Source organism: Callionymus lyra, chromosome 16, assembly GCF_982586985.1.
Source record: "Callionymus lyra chromosome 16, fCalLyr1.hap1.1, whole genome shotgun sequence".
In the NCBI taxonomy this organism is placed as follows: domain Eukaryota; kingdom Metazoa; phylum Chordata; class Actinopteri; order Syngnathiformes; family Callionymidae; genus Callionymus; species Callionymus lyra.
In genome coordinates, this window is record NC_141833.1 from 15,873,627 (window position 1) to 15,885,262 (window position 11,636).

Below are 11,636 nucleotides of genomic sequence, written 5' to 3' on the forward strand. Positions count from 1 at the left end.
CTGCTTTAGATGGGTCTAATGTCAGTGGAGAGTCATAATGCAATCACCTGAAGGAGTCATGTTGTTGGAGGATCTGGAAATGAGGCTAACCAAATATTTGAGGTAGTTCAAAGGAAGAAAAAAACATCCAGCATTGATATTCATACATGACTTTATTCACACATAATTATATATAGACACTCGACATCCGGCGCAGGGAAATCTGTTAAAAAACTTTGATCGTTCACATTTGCATAATATCTGGTATTGGTCCGTCAGTCTGTCGTCAGACGTGGTGAAGATTATGAATATAAAAAAGTCAAAACATGCACGCCAACGCGGAAACAGGCCGAGACCCCTTTTAAAAAAATAAATGACGTCACGTTAATGATTCAGGCAGATACTTTTGGCAACATGTCATGTATGCACCTGCAGGAGGGGGGCGCTGCTGCTCCTCCTCGCGCCGTCAACATGCAGCAGAACAAACGCATCAATAAATAAAGTGTGGACGAACTTTCGTGACATTTCGTAAGAAAATATTCTCCAACATTTGTAACCGAATCCACCGATTTTAAAAAGTGACGCGTTTCCCGCCGTGCAACCGCCGCCACGTGATTAGAAACACAAACGGAAATGATTAGTCAGCGTTTTTTTTTTTTTTCTAAGGCCGACGTAGTGACCCTGTCCCGAAATTAGTGAGCGAGGGAGGAAGAGGTGAACGAAGGTGCGATTCGACGATTCCAGAGCCGCCACAAGAGGGCGTTGGTTCACATTGTTTCCTGGAGAAGGGTTAGACACTCACCTGCGACATCAAACTTAAATAACAACAATCTTCACTGCTCAGTGAAATGTCCGAACTTCAGAAAAGAAATCACAGAGGAGAAAATTAAATAACAATAAAAACATGTTTTTTGTTTTCACGCAGGAAATAGGAGCGTGTGTGTTTGTATGTGCGTGTGTGTCACACACACACTGGCTAACAGGATACTCGGCTGTGAGCATGGCGTGTTGTGTTCAGGGTCTGTGGTTCATCTCTTCCTGCGGCAGGTGCGTTTGTGGTCGGCGTGCCAGTGCTCCTGCTGACACTTGATGGAGCAGTACGAGGTGTTCCAGCAGCAGTGGTACATGGCCTCCTCCTCACAGTTGTAGCACTGGAGGACACACACACACACACACACACACAGTGAGACTCTACATCGTCGTCCTCGGTGACCCGGCGTCGCCCGCCACTCACCCACTGCTTCTTCTTGGTCTGTGAGACGAGCTGTTTGTGCTGCGCCACCAGCTTCTTCACCTCCTCCACCAGCTCCTCTTTACACTTCTCCTTCACCGTCTTGCACTTCCTCTCCATCTCCGCCTGAGCGCCGCTCACCGCCTTGCTGACCGCCTGCCGCTTCTCCTCCTCCATCTCTGCCCGCAGCTGCAACACAAACACACAACTCACCATGAGGACACACACTAACACACTAGGGGTATATTTGTAGTACTATCAAGTACTTGACTCGTGTTGCAGAATTTACAGACCACATGACTCTTGACCAAGTCGTAACTGCTTTAATTTGTTTTGAAACTAAAATATGTCCAAACATCAGCTTTAAAGGCAACTGTAGTCAACTGTATCCTCTCGTCCTCAGTCATCGCCAAGATTTTACTCTTCTTTCAGCTGCTGTGGACCTGTTGTGTTATCAGTTTTATCTTGCCTTTTAAAGTATATACTTTATGAATATTGTTTTGATTGTTTAAGCGCTTTGTGACCCTGGTCTACAAATAAAAATGACTTACATTATGTCTGCTGCCATCTAGTGGCTGGAAGTTTAATTGCAACACAAAAATGCATAAACATAAACTGTGAATATTTGGATTTTAATTGTAAATGTAACAAATTGAATTATTTTATTTATATTTATTTATATGCATATTGTAACCATTAATTAGCTGTGAAAAACAAAATATAATTAGACAGCAAAATATTGCAATATTCAAGTGAATCCATATTTTCTTAAATCCCTTAAAATGTATGAGCTTCTCCAGCCTCACCTTCTCCAGCGCTTCCCGGACGACTCTCTCCGTCTCCCTCTTGTGGTCGGCCTTCATCATCTCCTTGACCTCGTTGAAGACCTTAGTGTACTTCTCGTGGCACATGTTCTGACAGGCGCCGTCCGTGCTGGTCTGCGTGCCGCGGTGTAGCGTCCGCGGCGTCGACCCGGCCGCCTTCTTCGTCTGCGTGGACACCGACAGCTTCTCGGGCTGCGGCGGCGCCGACGACACCGAGATCTCCTGGCTGGAGCTGACGGCCTCCATCTCCGGCTCCGGATCCTTGACGGGGGAGGTAAACGGGGGTCTGAGTGAGTCTCCGACACTTTCGCCGGACCCGAGTCGCTCTGAGTGTTGACCAGGTTTAACTCACGCTGGCTTCTTCTTTCAGCTCCACGGTTGCGCTTCGACGACTCTTCTTAGATTTGGGCTCGTGAGCTCCTTTGAGCTGCGAGCGGAGAAGACGTCAGTTATGAAGATCCTGCTTCTCAAGAGTGGCCGTGATCCTGCACTTACATGTCGGACCTGCTCGTTGCTCGTCGACGAGATGCTGGACTCGGCCTCCTCTGTTCGCTCCAGCCGCTCCTTCCTCGCGCCGCTCTCCTGCTCCTCCTCCTCCTCCTCCTCCTCCACCACGTCTTCTTCCTCCTCCTCCTCTTCTGGAGGCTTGTGTGGTGGGCTGTTCTCCTCCAGTTTGGTTTTCCAGACGCGACCCTCCCTCAGGAACCTCTGGTAGACCTCCAGCTCCTCGCACGCCTTCTTCCAGCCGTTGCTGCGCTTCACCTGCAGCTGCTGGACGCTCACCTTGATGTCCTGGATGTTGTCCGAGGGGATCCAGGCTCTACGACACAAACCACAGCACATCAAGGTAGATGAATGTTGATCTGATGTTAAGATAGTTTAAGATAAGGAACAGAGATTATAGATGTAAGTAGGGATGTGTATTGGCAAGAATATGGAGATTTGACAATATATTTCGATACAGTAGGAACAATGATTATATTGAGTTCCTTTTAAATAATTATATTGTAGCAATAGCTGGACTCAAATGTATCCTCTTGTTCTCAGTCAATACCAAGATCTCGCGGGATTTGATTGTTAGACATGCTGCCATCTAGCGATCGGAGGTTTTTATTGCACAAAAATTAACAAACATTAGAAATATTTGCATGTGAAATAAATGTATATAAAGAAATCCATACAGTGTGAGCGAAGGAAAATAAATTGAGATATGTCGGTGTATCTATAAAGGTTAGCATGTTAGCATGACTCTCCATCATTCACGCGACCTGTCCTCCTGTCAGTATCTATAAAGGTTAGCATGTTAGCATGACTCTCCATCATTCACGCGACCTGTCCTCCTGTCAGTATCTATAAAGGTTAGCATGTTAGCATGACTCTCCATCATTCACGCGACCTGTCCTCCTGTCAGTATCTATAAAGGTTAGCATGTTAGCATGACTCTCCATCATTCACGCGACCTGTCCTCCTGTCAGTATCTATAAAGGTTAGCATGTTAGCATGACTCTCCATCATTCACGCGACCTGTCCTCCTGTCAGTATCTATAAAGGTTAGCATGTTAGCATGACTCTCCATCATTCACGCGACCTGTCCTCCTGTCAGTATCTATAAAGGTTAGCATGTTAGCATGACTCTCCATCATTCACGCGACCTGTCCTCCTGTCAGTATCTATAAAGGTTAGCATGCTTGCATGACTCTCGATCATTTACGCGATGTGTCTTCCTGTCAGTCAAGTATTCTGACCTCTGATGCTGGTGGCCAAAGAACCGAACGTCCACCTGGCTCTCGTCTCTTTGCAGAACTTTTGCGGGCCAGTAGCCGAAACCTTTCATCTTAGCCCAGACCAGGTCGTGACTCGGGGTCTGGAACCAAACACAGGTGAGCAGAGACAGGAGGAGAGTGCAGGAGAAGACAGAGGTCAACAGGTCAACTCACACATGGGTAACAGAACCAGTTGTCGGGGCGAGCGTTGGACAGGTAGAAGCAGTTCCTGCACAGCAGCAGCTCGTTGATCTGCAGAACGACACCGGTGAGTTCAGACGGCAGTAGAACGTCGTCGAGCAGATCAATGATACCTCGTGACACGTGTCGCTAAACAGCAGCCCGGCGATCTCGGCCTGGTCACTGTGAACTGTCACACAACGTTAACTATCACTCTCGCATGTCAATCGAATCTAGAGGAGGTAACTTACCTCCGTACAAAATGGCTGTGTTGTGGACGATCAGCTGTGCGTCTGCTTTGAACTCCTCGAAGTTCTTGTACTTTCCTTCTGACAGACTCTGAGAGAAGAACCAGAGTGACGTGAGACAAACTCTGATGATTGACAGCTGTAGAGATGATTGACAGCTATAGAGATACTACCATTTGACTGTTCATGTCTTAATAAGTTGTCATTATGATCTTTAAAGCCATGATCATGTTAGCGATGTTAGCCATTTAAGCCGTGACAGCCATGTTAGCAATGTTAGCCATGTTAGCATTGGCTCGTCTGCTGTCACTGAGAAGCCATAATCCTTTTAGCCATGTTAGCCATGTTAGCAATGTTAGCATTGGCTCGTCTGCTGTCACTGAGAAGCCATAATCCTTTTAGCCATGTTAGCCATGTTAGCCATGTTAGCATTGGCTCGTCTGCTGACACTGAGAAGCCATAATCCTTTTAGCCATGTTAGCAATGTTAGCCATGTTAGCATTGGCTCGTCTGCTGTCACTGAGAAGCCATAATCCTTTTAGCCATGTTAGCCATGTTAGCATTGGCTCGTCTGCTGTCACTGAGAAGCCATAATCCTTTTAGCCATGTTAGCAATGTTAGCATTGGCTCGTCTGCTGTCACTGAGAAGCCATAATCCTTTTAGCCATGTTAGCCATGTTAGCCATGTTAGCATTGGCTCGTCTGCTGTCACTGAGAAGCCATAATCCTTTTAGCCATGTTAGCCATGTTAGCAATGTTAGCCATGTTAGCATTGGCTCGTCTGCTGTCGCTGAGAAGCCATAATCCTTTTCGCCATGTTAGCCATGTTAGCCATGGCACGCTTGCCATTGCTGGTAAGCCACGATCCTGTTAGCGATGCTAGCAATGTTAGCGGTGGCTCATTTGCCATCTCTGCCATCATTTAAAGAATCATTATTATGAAATGACAAGATTGTTAAAATGACTCTGAAGAAAAGTAACATCAACCATACATGTCGCCCACCTCAAGGGGGAGCTCTCACAGAGACGGGTGCTCATAACTCATGAACTCTGACCTCTTGGATGTAATTCACGTCCAGTGCTGTGTGAATGAGCCGCTTGTACATGGGATGTTTAGTGTCTTTGCCTTTCTTGTTCAGGTCCACTGCCTTGAGAGGGGAGAGAAAGTGAGTCACACCTGAGAGTCTCACCTCGATCACAACGCCAGAGACTCACCCGCTCCTTCATCCGCTGGACGATGAAGCGCAGGTATTTACTCATCTCCTGTTTGTTGAGGTTCTTCTTCTTGCTGCCCTGCAGGGTCAACCATCCACACACACGGTGATCTCCTCGGGCGACAAAGACTCCCGTGCGAGCGCTCTACCTACCCTGCATACGACACAGTGCCAGAGCGAGGCGGCGTCCCGAGGCTTGTACTCGTCCGACAGACACTTGAGGTGGTAGACCCGGAAGCAGTTGTCGCACGAGATCACGTCTCCTGGCAGGTGGCACTGGAAACAGTACCAGTCGTGACTCCCCGTCTCCCACTCCTGCAGGGGCGACACACAGCACAGTCAGCTGGCCCCCCCTTCCTGCCCGCCACAGCTCCCCCTGCTGATAGAGGCGGTAACTGCAGCCATGAGGAAACAAGCTTCTGGGGTCAGCGGAACATGCGGGAGGGTAGGTCAGAGTTTTATCTTAGTTTGGACCAGCAGACGCTGCAATAAATGAGACGGCGTTCTACAACTAAACAAGGTGAGTGACGACCCTTCTGGAGAATTTTACTTCTGTTGCGTCTGACTTGAATCCAACTTCTCCCACTCGCACTACTTCCCTTTCCGTTCTCCTGATCCCTTCCCCATGTGTGCTGTTAGATATATTGCGATACTGCAGGAACAAGGACATATCTGTAGTATTGTCAAGTTCTTGACAATGGTGTTGAAGAATTTACAGACCACATGACACACTTTTCAAAACAAAATACTGTAAATTGCCCTTATTTATATAGCACTTTTCCATGCTTATTCAGCACCTAAAGAGCTTCACACTAAGCTACACTCTGCATGTCTAAACATGGTCGACTGTATCCTCTCATCCTCAGTCATTATCTCTTTGCACTTTTTTCTTGTTCTGTCTTTTATGAAATTTGCTGAACCTTATATCATCTTCCTTGTACCAGAAACCTAATTCCCCAAAGAAGATCTCCAGAGGGATTAATAAAGTAAATATAATGTAATCTTTATGCCAGTATCTCGCAGGATTTCATTTTTCCTCTAGTGGCAGAGAACGTATTGATTGCTGCCATCTAGCGGCCCGATTAATTGCAACACAAGGTATAATTTTCAATATTTTGAAAGTTGACCAAATAGATTTTTGTTTAGTTTTTGACTCTACAGAGGCAGACATAAAGAGGGAAGAGAGAGACATGCCACAGCACAGACACTCCTAACACACACACACACACACTCTACCCGGAACGCTACAGACCTGCAGATGGACACAAGTTGTTCAAACATGTCTTCACCTCATGTAGCATTAAGTGTTAGCTGCCAGGTTCAATCATAAAGAGGGAGACCAGGAGGCGGTCATAATGTTAATTTGAGCAAGTGTGTCCACATCTGCAGGAGGAGGGCGCACACAGATCCTTGAGAAAAGATGTTGTGCAGCAAATAACAAATTCATATCAAGTTTTTAAGAATCTTATTTTCAAACCAGAAACTAAAATCTGCTCTCCTACACTTAGTTTCCAGTTTAATAAGCGAGAGGGTGGTAACACCTCTGCTACATTGGCAGCTTTCTTTATGTTATTATTATTTCAAAAAGTTGGTTGTCCAGAGCCGTGAAACTCAAGATCACGTGAGCAACAACATTTTAAACTAAATTGTAATTCTGGTTTCTGAATAAAGACTCAGCTTGTTTTATTTTTGATCGGACGCTGCACGACATCTTTCCTCGCCAACAGTAGAGCGGAGAGATGGTGGGAAGAGCACCCCCTGGTGGAGAGGAGTAAAAAATGCAGCACTTACCTTGCCCTCTGGTCTGGGGTCCTGTGATTGAGAGTGAGTCAAAGAGTCATGTTTAAAACAAACTGAGACAAGATCATGATTCTTGGATGGCAGACATGTTGGCAGACGTGTAAGCGAATATTACTGAGTGCTGATCTACAACTTGTCAGGTTGAAGACAAATACAATAATTAAAATACACGGTGGTACATGATGGTGATTCATGACAGTTTATTTAACTTTCACATTTTAAGCTATATTTTTTTTTCTCGCGCATCATATCTCGTCCACACGTCTGGTTTAAGGATGTTGTCCAGATCAATCAATCAATAAGTCTATTCCGTTGGCCACTAGGGGAGCTGTTCTCCAGTCCAGTGGACAAGGATAGGTATCTAAAGACAAACAAGTCGACAAGCAGACTTACCATCTCGTCACCAGGAAGCCAGTAGCCTTCCTGTTCAATTCCCGCCTTTGAACCTTTGCAGCCGACCGTCAGCGTCTCCACCACCAGCCCGTCCTTCACCGCCAGGCTCAGCTGTCGAGCCGTCTCTTTCGAGTGCATTCCAAACATGCGGCTCAGATACCTGGACAGGTGATATAGGTGAGTAGATCCGCACTCCTGTGGAGGTGCAAGTCCACCGACTGGACTCACTTTGAGATGCGGTCCATGTTGGCGATCTGCTTCTGGTTGCGGATGACCTCGATGGCGGCCCACACGTACTGGACCACCTTGGGGTCCGCCTGTCGCTTCTTCTCCACACGTGACATGATTTCCTTGTTCATCATAACTGAGGGTAACACAAAAAACACACAACCAAAAGTTGAACTAACTGCACAAGAGCTTTAAAGTACCTGGTTAATATGTTAAACTAGTCCCTCAACAGGAGTTAAAAATCACTCCAAGTCATACAAATGACATCATTAGCCCTGTCAAAGAGGTTTGGTGATCGGTAGAGGAAAATAACAATTTACCTAAATAGCGGAAAATAAATGTTGACTATATATATATATATATATATATATATATATATATATATATATATATATCATAGTTCTTCGTTTTTTTTTTTTTTTTTACAATTAACATGCAGATGTTAACAAAATGTAGTATTTATTGTATTTTTTGTTGCAATTTAAGTGCCGGTCTCTTGATGGCAGCAGTCATTACGCAGTCCACAGCCAAAGGAACAATGAAATCCCCGAGATGAATGAGGACGAGAGGATACAGTCGAGCCTTGTAGCTTTAAAATCAGATGTTTGGATACATGTATTGTATATTTTTTGGCTTTCAAATCATAAAAATTATTTAATCATAGTTATTTTATTGTTTATATTTCAATACCGTGTGTATAAAATATATTTATTGGATTTTTAAATATATTTGTTTAATTAACAACGAACACGCAAATATTCATGTTGAAAGTTTGTTCATTTTTTTGTTGCAATTAAACTTCTGGCTGCTACAATAATTACATCCTCTGCAGCCAAAGTAACAAAGAAATCTCGCGAAGAGATCCTGGTGATGCCTGAGGACGAGGACATACAGACGACTCCTGCGCCACTTCCTTCTCAGCTCTTCTCGAAACTGCGAACACCACCAGGTTTAGATCATGGATGTTTACTGAGGACGAGAGGATGCAATAGACGCCGGCAGCTTTTAAGCTGATGTTTGGACATCATTTGGTTTCAAAACAAATGTAAGTAAGTAAGTAATTTTTATTTGTATAGCGCTTTTCCAGACCAGGGTCACAAAGCGCTTAAACAATCAAAACAATATTCAATAAAGTATATACTTTAAAGATCAAGATAAAACTGATAACACAACAGGAGTTCCAGAAAATCAAGGAAAAGCCTGAACAAATAGAAACGTCTTAAGATGTTTCTTAAAGGAGTCAGTAGACTCCATCAAACACAAAGAGAGAGGAAGATCGTTCCAAAGCTCAGGAGCAACAGCCTGGAAGGATTTCTCTCCTCTGGTCCTGAACCGTGTGCGTGGAACCATCAGTAGATTCTGATACACAGCAGTTACAACAACACCAGAGTCAAGTACTCGACAATACTGAAAATATATCCTTTTTCCTACAGTATCACAATATATTATTTTGTTGCCCCTGTGATACGTATCGTATCGCCAGATTCTTGTCAATACATAACACTAGTGGCCAGTGTCATTCATCTGTATTAGTCACAATATCTCAAAAATGTATTGCAGTGAAATATTGACTTAAGTAAAGAGGTTCAGAATCATCTCAGAAGTGAAGCAAATGATTTAACAACTCCACCCTGACTAAAACTTAATTTAAAAAACAACAAGCCAGGAGGCGGGGTTCACCTGGACAGATCACCTGTCAATCACGGGTTGTCAGAATGCATCAAAAAGAAATGTCACCGCATCCTCCTGTCCGGGGTCAAGAGGACAGTGGAGTGACCGGAGTAGACAAACAAACGGGGGACAGGTCAGGTGGGGTCCAGACAGACGGTCCCGCTGAGACTTGACCCCAGACAGGAGGCGACAGTGAACCACAGCTACACACAAGTCAAGTATAAACAACACGCATAAGTGTGTTTATGTTTTAAGGGTTGACACATGACAGCGCAGGTACGTTTGACAACAAAGACAGCAAGGCCACAGGCTGGGGTTCGCACAGACGGGCTGGTGAACGCGTCGAGCCCCTCATTTCAACCACGTTTAAGTCCATATTAAAGCGAATAAGTGAAAAGAAAACTGCTATGTCTAGCGACTAGCTAGCTGGTGTTGTTTAAAAAGCTGTTAGCAAACAAGCTAACAAGCGACAGCATCGTACTTGTGGATGCTAATGCAGTCTGTTGCTAACACCAGCAGGCTAACAGTAAACAGAACCGAACAGCTTTATTAATAAAAAAGAAGATACTTGACTTTTCGGGGTCGAAACCGTGAGTTTGTCCACCAGACAACCGCCGAACCGAGCCGCTGCTAAAGTTAGCCGCGGCTAAGCTAAGCTAATGTGGAGGCATTTTTTTCTCTAAGAGCCCAAAAAGAAAGGGAGCTCACCTGGCTCGGCGTCGCCAACACAGATCCCCGACAAGCAGCTCACATCAGCGTGTCGACGGTTCCGACGGGCTGCGGACGACGGTCCGGGTCCAGCTGGCTCCGATACGAGCGGCTCGTAGAGTGTAAACAGACGAGCGGCACCGGGAGAACTCTAGCGGCGGAGTCTCGCTGCACTGTCTGTCGCGCGAGCAGCTGCTCGGTCCGTGTGGACCCTGACAGGTACCGACGAGCAAGGCTCACTCGCTGCGAGTCCGAACCTGAGCGAACCGATCGCATCTGTGAAACTTTATCTTCGTGACTTTTCCATCCGTTGCCATGACCAGCCGTTGCCGCGTTTTAGTTCAGATTATCCCGCGACTGACTTGACACGTTTCAGCTTCAGCTCCTGAGATGACATTTCTTCTCCCGCCACCGACACCAACTGTGACAGAACAGTATCTTTACGTCCATTGATCTGTCAGTCAAAACTATACCTGGGAAAAGTGGGGCCTGGGGGCCACATTGGGCCCTTCGACTTTATTGATGCGTCCCTCCGAATATCACACATCACGTAAACTATGTCTCTACATTTAACAGTTTTTATTTAAGGAATCTTTAACAAGAAGGATCTGTCTCGCCTGCAGTTGATTCAGAACTCTGCAGCGAGAATTCTGACCCGCTCTAGTAGAAGAACTCACATTTCTCCGATCCTTTAAAACTCTTTACTGGCTTCCAGTTTCTTTCAGGATCAACTTTAAAATTCTGGTTCTTACTTTCAGATCTATTCATGGTCAGGCTCCTCCTTACATCACTGATCTGATCCAGTCTTACACCCCAGCTCGGGCTCTGAGGTCTGTGGATCAGAATCTACTGATGGATCCTCGTACACGGTTCAGGACCAGAGGAGAGAAATCCTTCCAGGCTGTTGCTCCTAAGCTTTGGAACGATCTTCCTCTCTCTTTGCACTTGATGGATCTACTGACTCCTTTAAGAAACATCTTAAGACGATTTTATTTGTTCAGGCTTTTCCTTGATTTTCTGGAACTCCTGTTGTGTTATCAGTTTTATCTTCACCTTTAAAGTACAGTATATACTTATACTGTTATAAGTTATATGTTATATATGTTATATATGTTATATACTGTAATATTGTTTTGATTGTTTAAGCGCTTTGTGACCCTGTTCTGGAAATGCGCTATATAAATAAAAATTACTTACTTACTTTCACCGCTTTTGTTATTTATGGAAGTATTTATTGATTAAGATTTAAAGGGCAACTAATGTGGTGATTTAAGTGATTGTTTCATCTTGGACTTATATTGTCTCATCAGTTTGTGTCTGTTTGTAAAAAACTCACTTTTAATTGAATTATTAAAAAAAAAGTTCTTAAGCGCCGTCCACTGAAAACACTTGGAAAT

General features: G+C 44.8%; 1 protein-coding gene across 2 annotated transcripts; it reads right to left on the reverse strand.

Moving 5' to 3' along the window:
- Positions 1–133: 133 nt before the first annotated feature.
- zmynd11 (zinc finger, MYND-type containing 11) lies at positions 134–10,771 on the reverse strand. 2 transcript variants are annotated; one of them, XM_087811536.1, is made up of 16 exons: positions 10,240–10,771; positions 7,861–7,996; positions 7,633–7,792; positions 7,231–7,251; positions 5,593–5,754; positions 5,441–5,518; positions 5,281–5,373; positions 4,229–4,316; positions 4,112–4,167; positions 3,972–4,049; positions 3,780–3,898; positions 2,539–2,854; positions 2,387–2,461; positions 2,017–2,295; positions 1,214–1,399; positions 134–1,130 (listed from the first exon to the last, which is right to left on the reverse strand). In XM_087811536.1, exons 2-16 carry the CDS (start codon positions 7,992–7,994, stop codon positions 1,008–1,010), a joined length of 1,968 nt encoding a protein of 655 aa, XP_087667662.1. In that variant the 5' UTR covers positions 7,995–7,996; positions 10,240–10,771; the 3' UTR covers positions 134–1,007. The 2 variants fall into 2 exon arrangements, with proteins under 2 accessions (XP_087667662.1, XP_087667661.1); XM_087811535.1 differs by having other exon boundaries at positions 2,530–2,854; positions 10,240–10,767.
- Between the last annotated feature and the right edge of the window lie 865 nt (positions 10,772–11,636).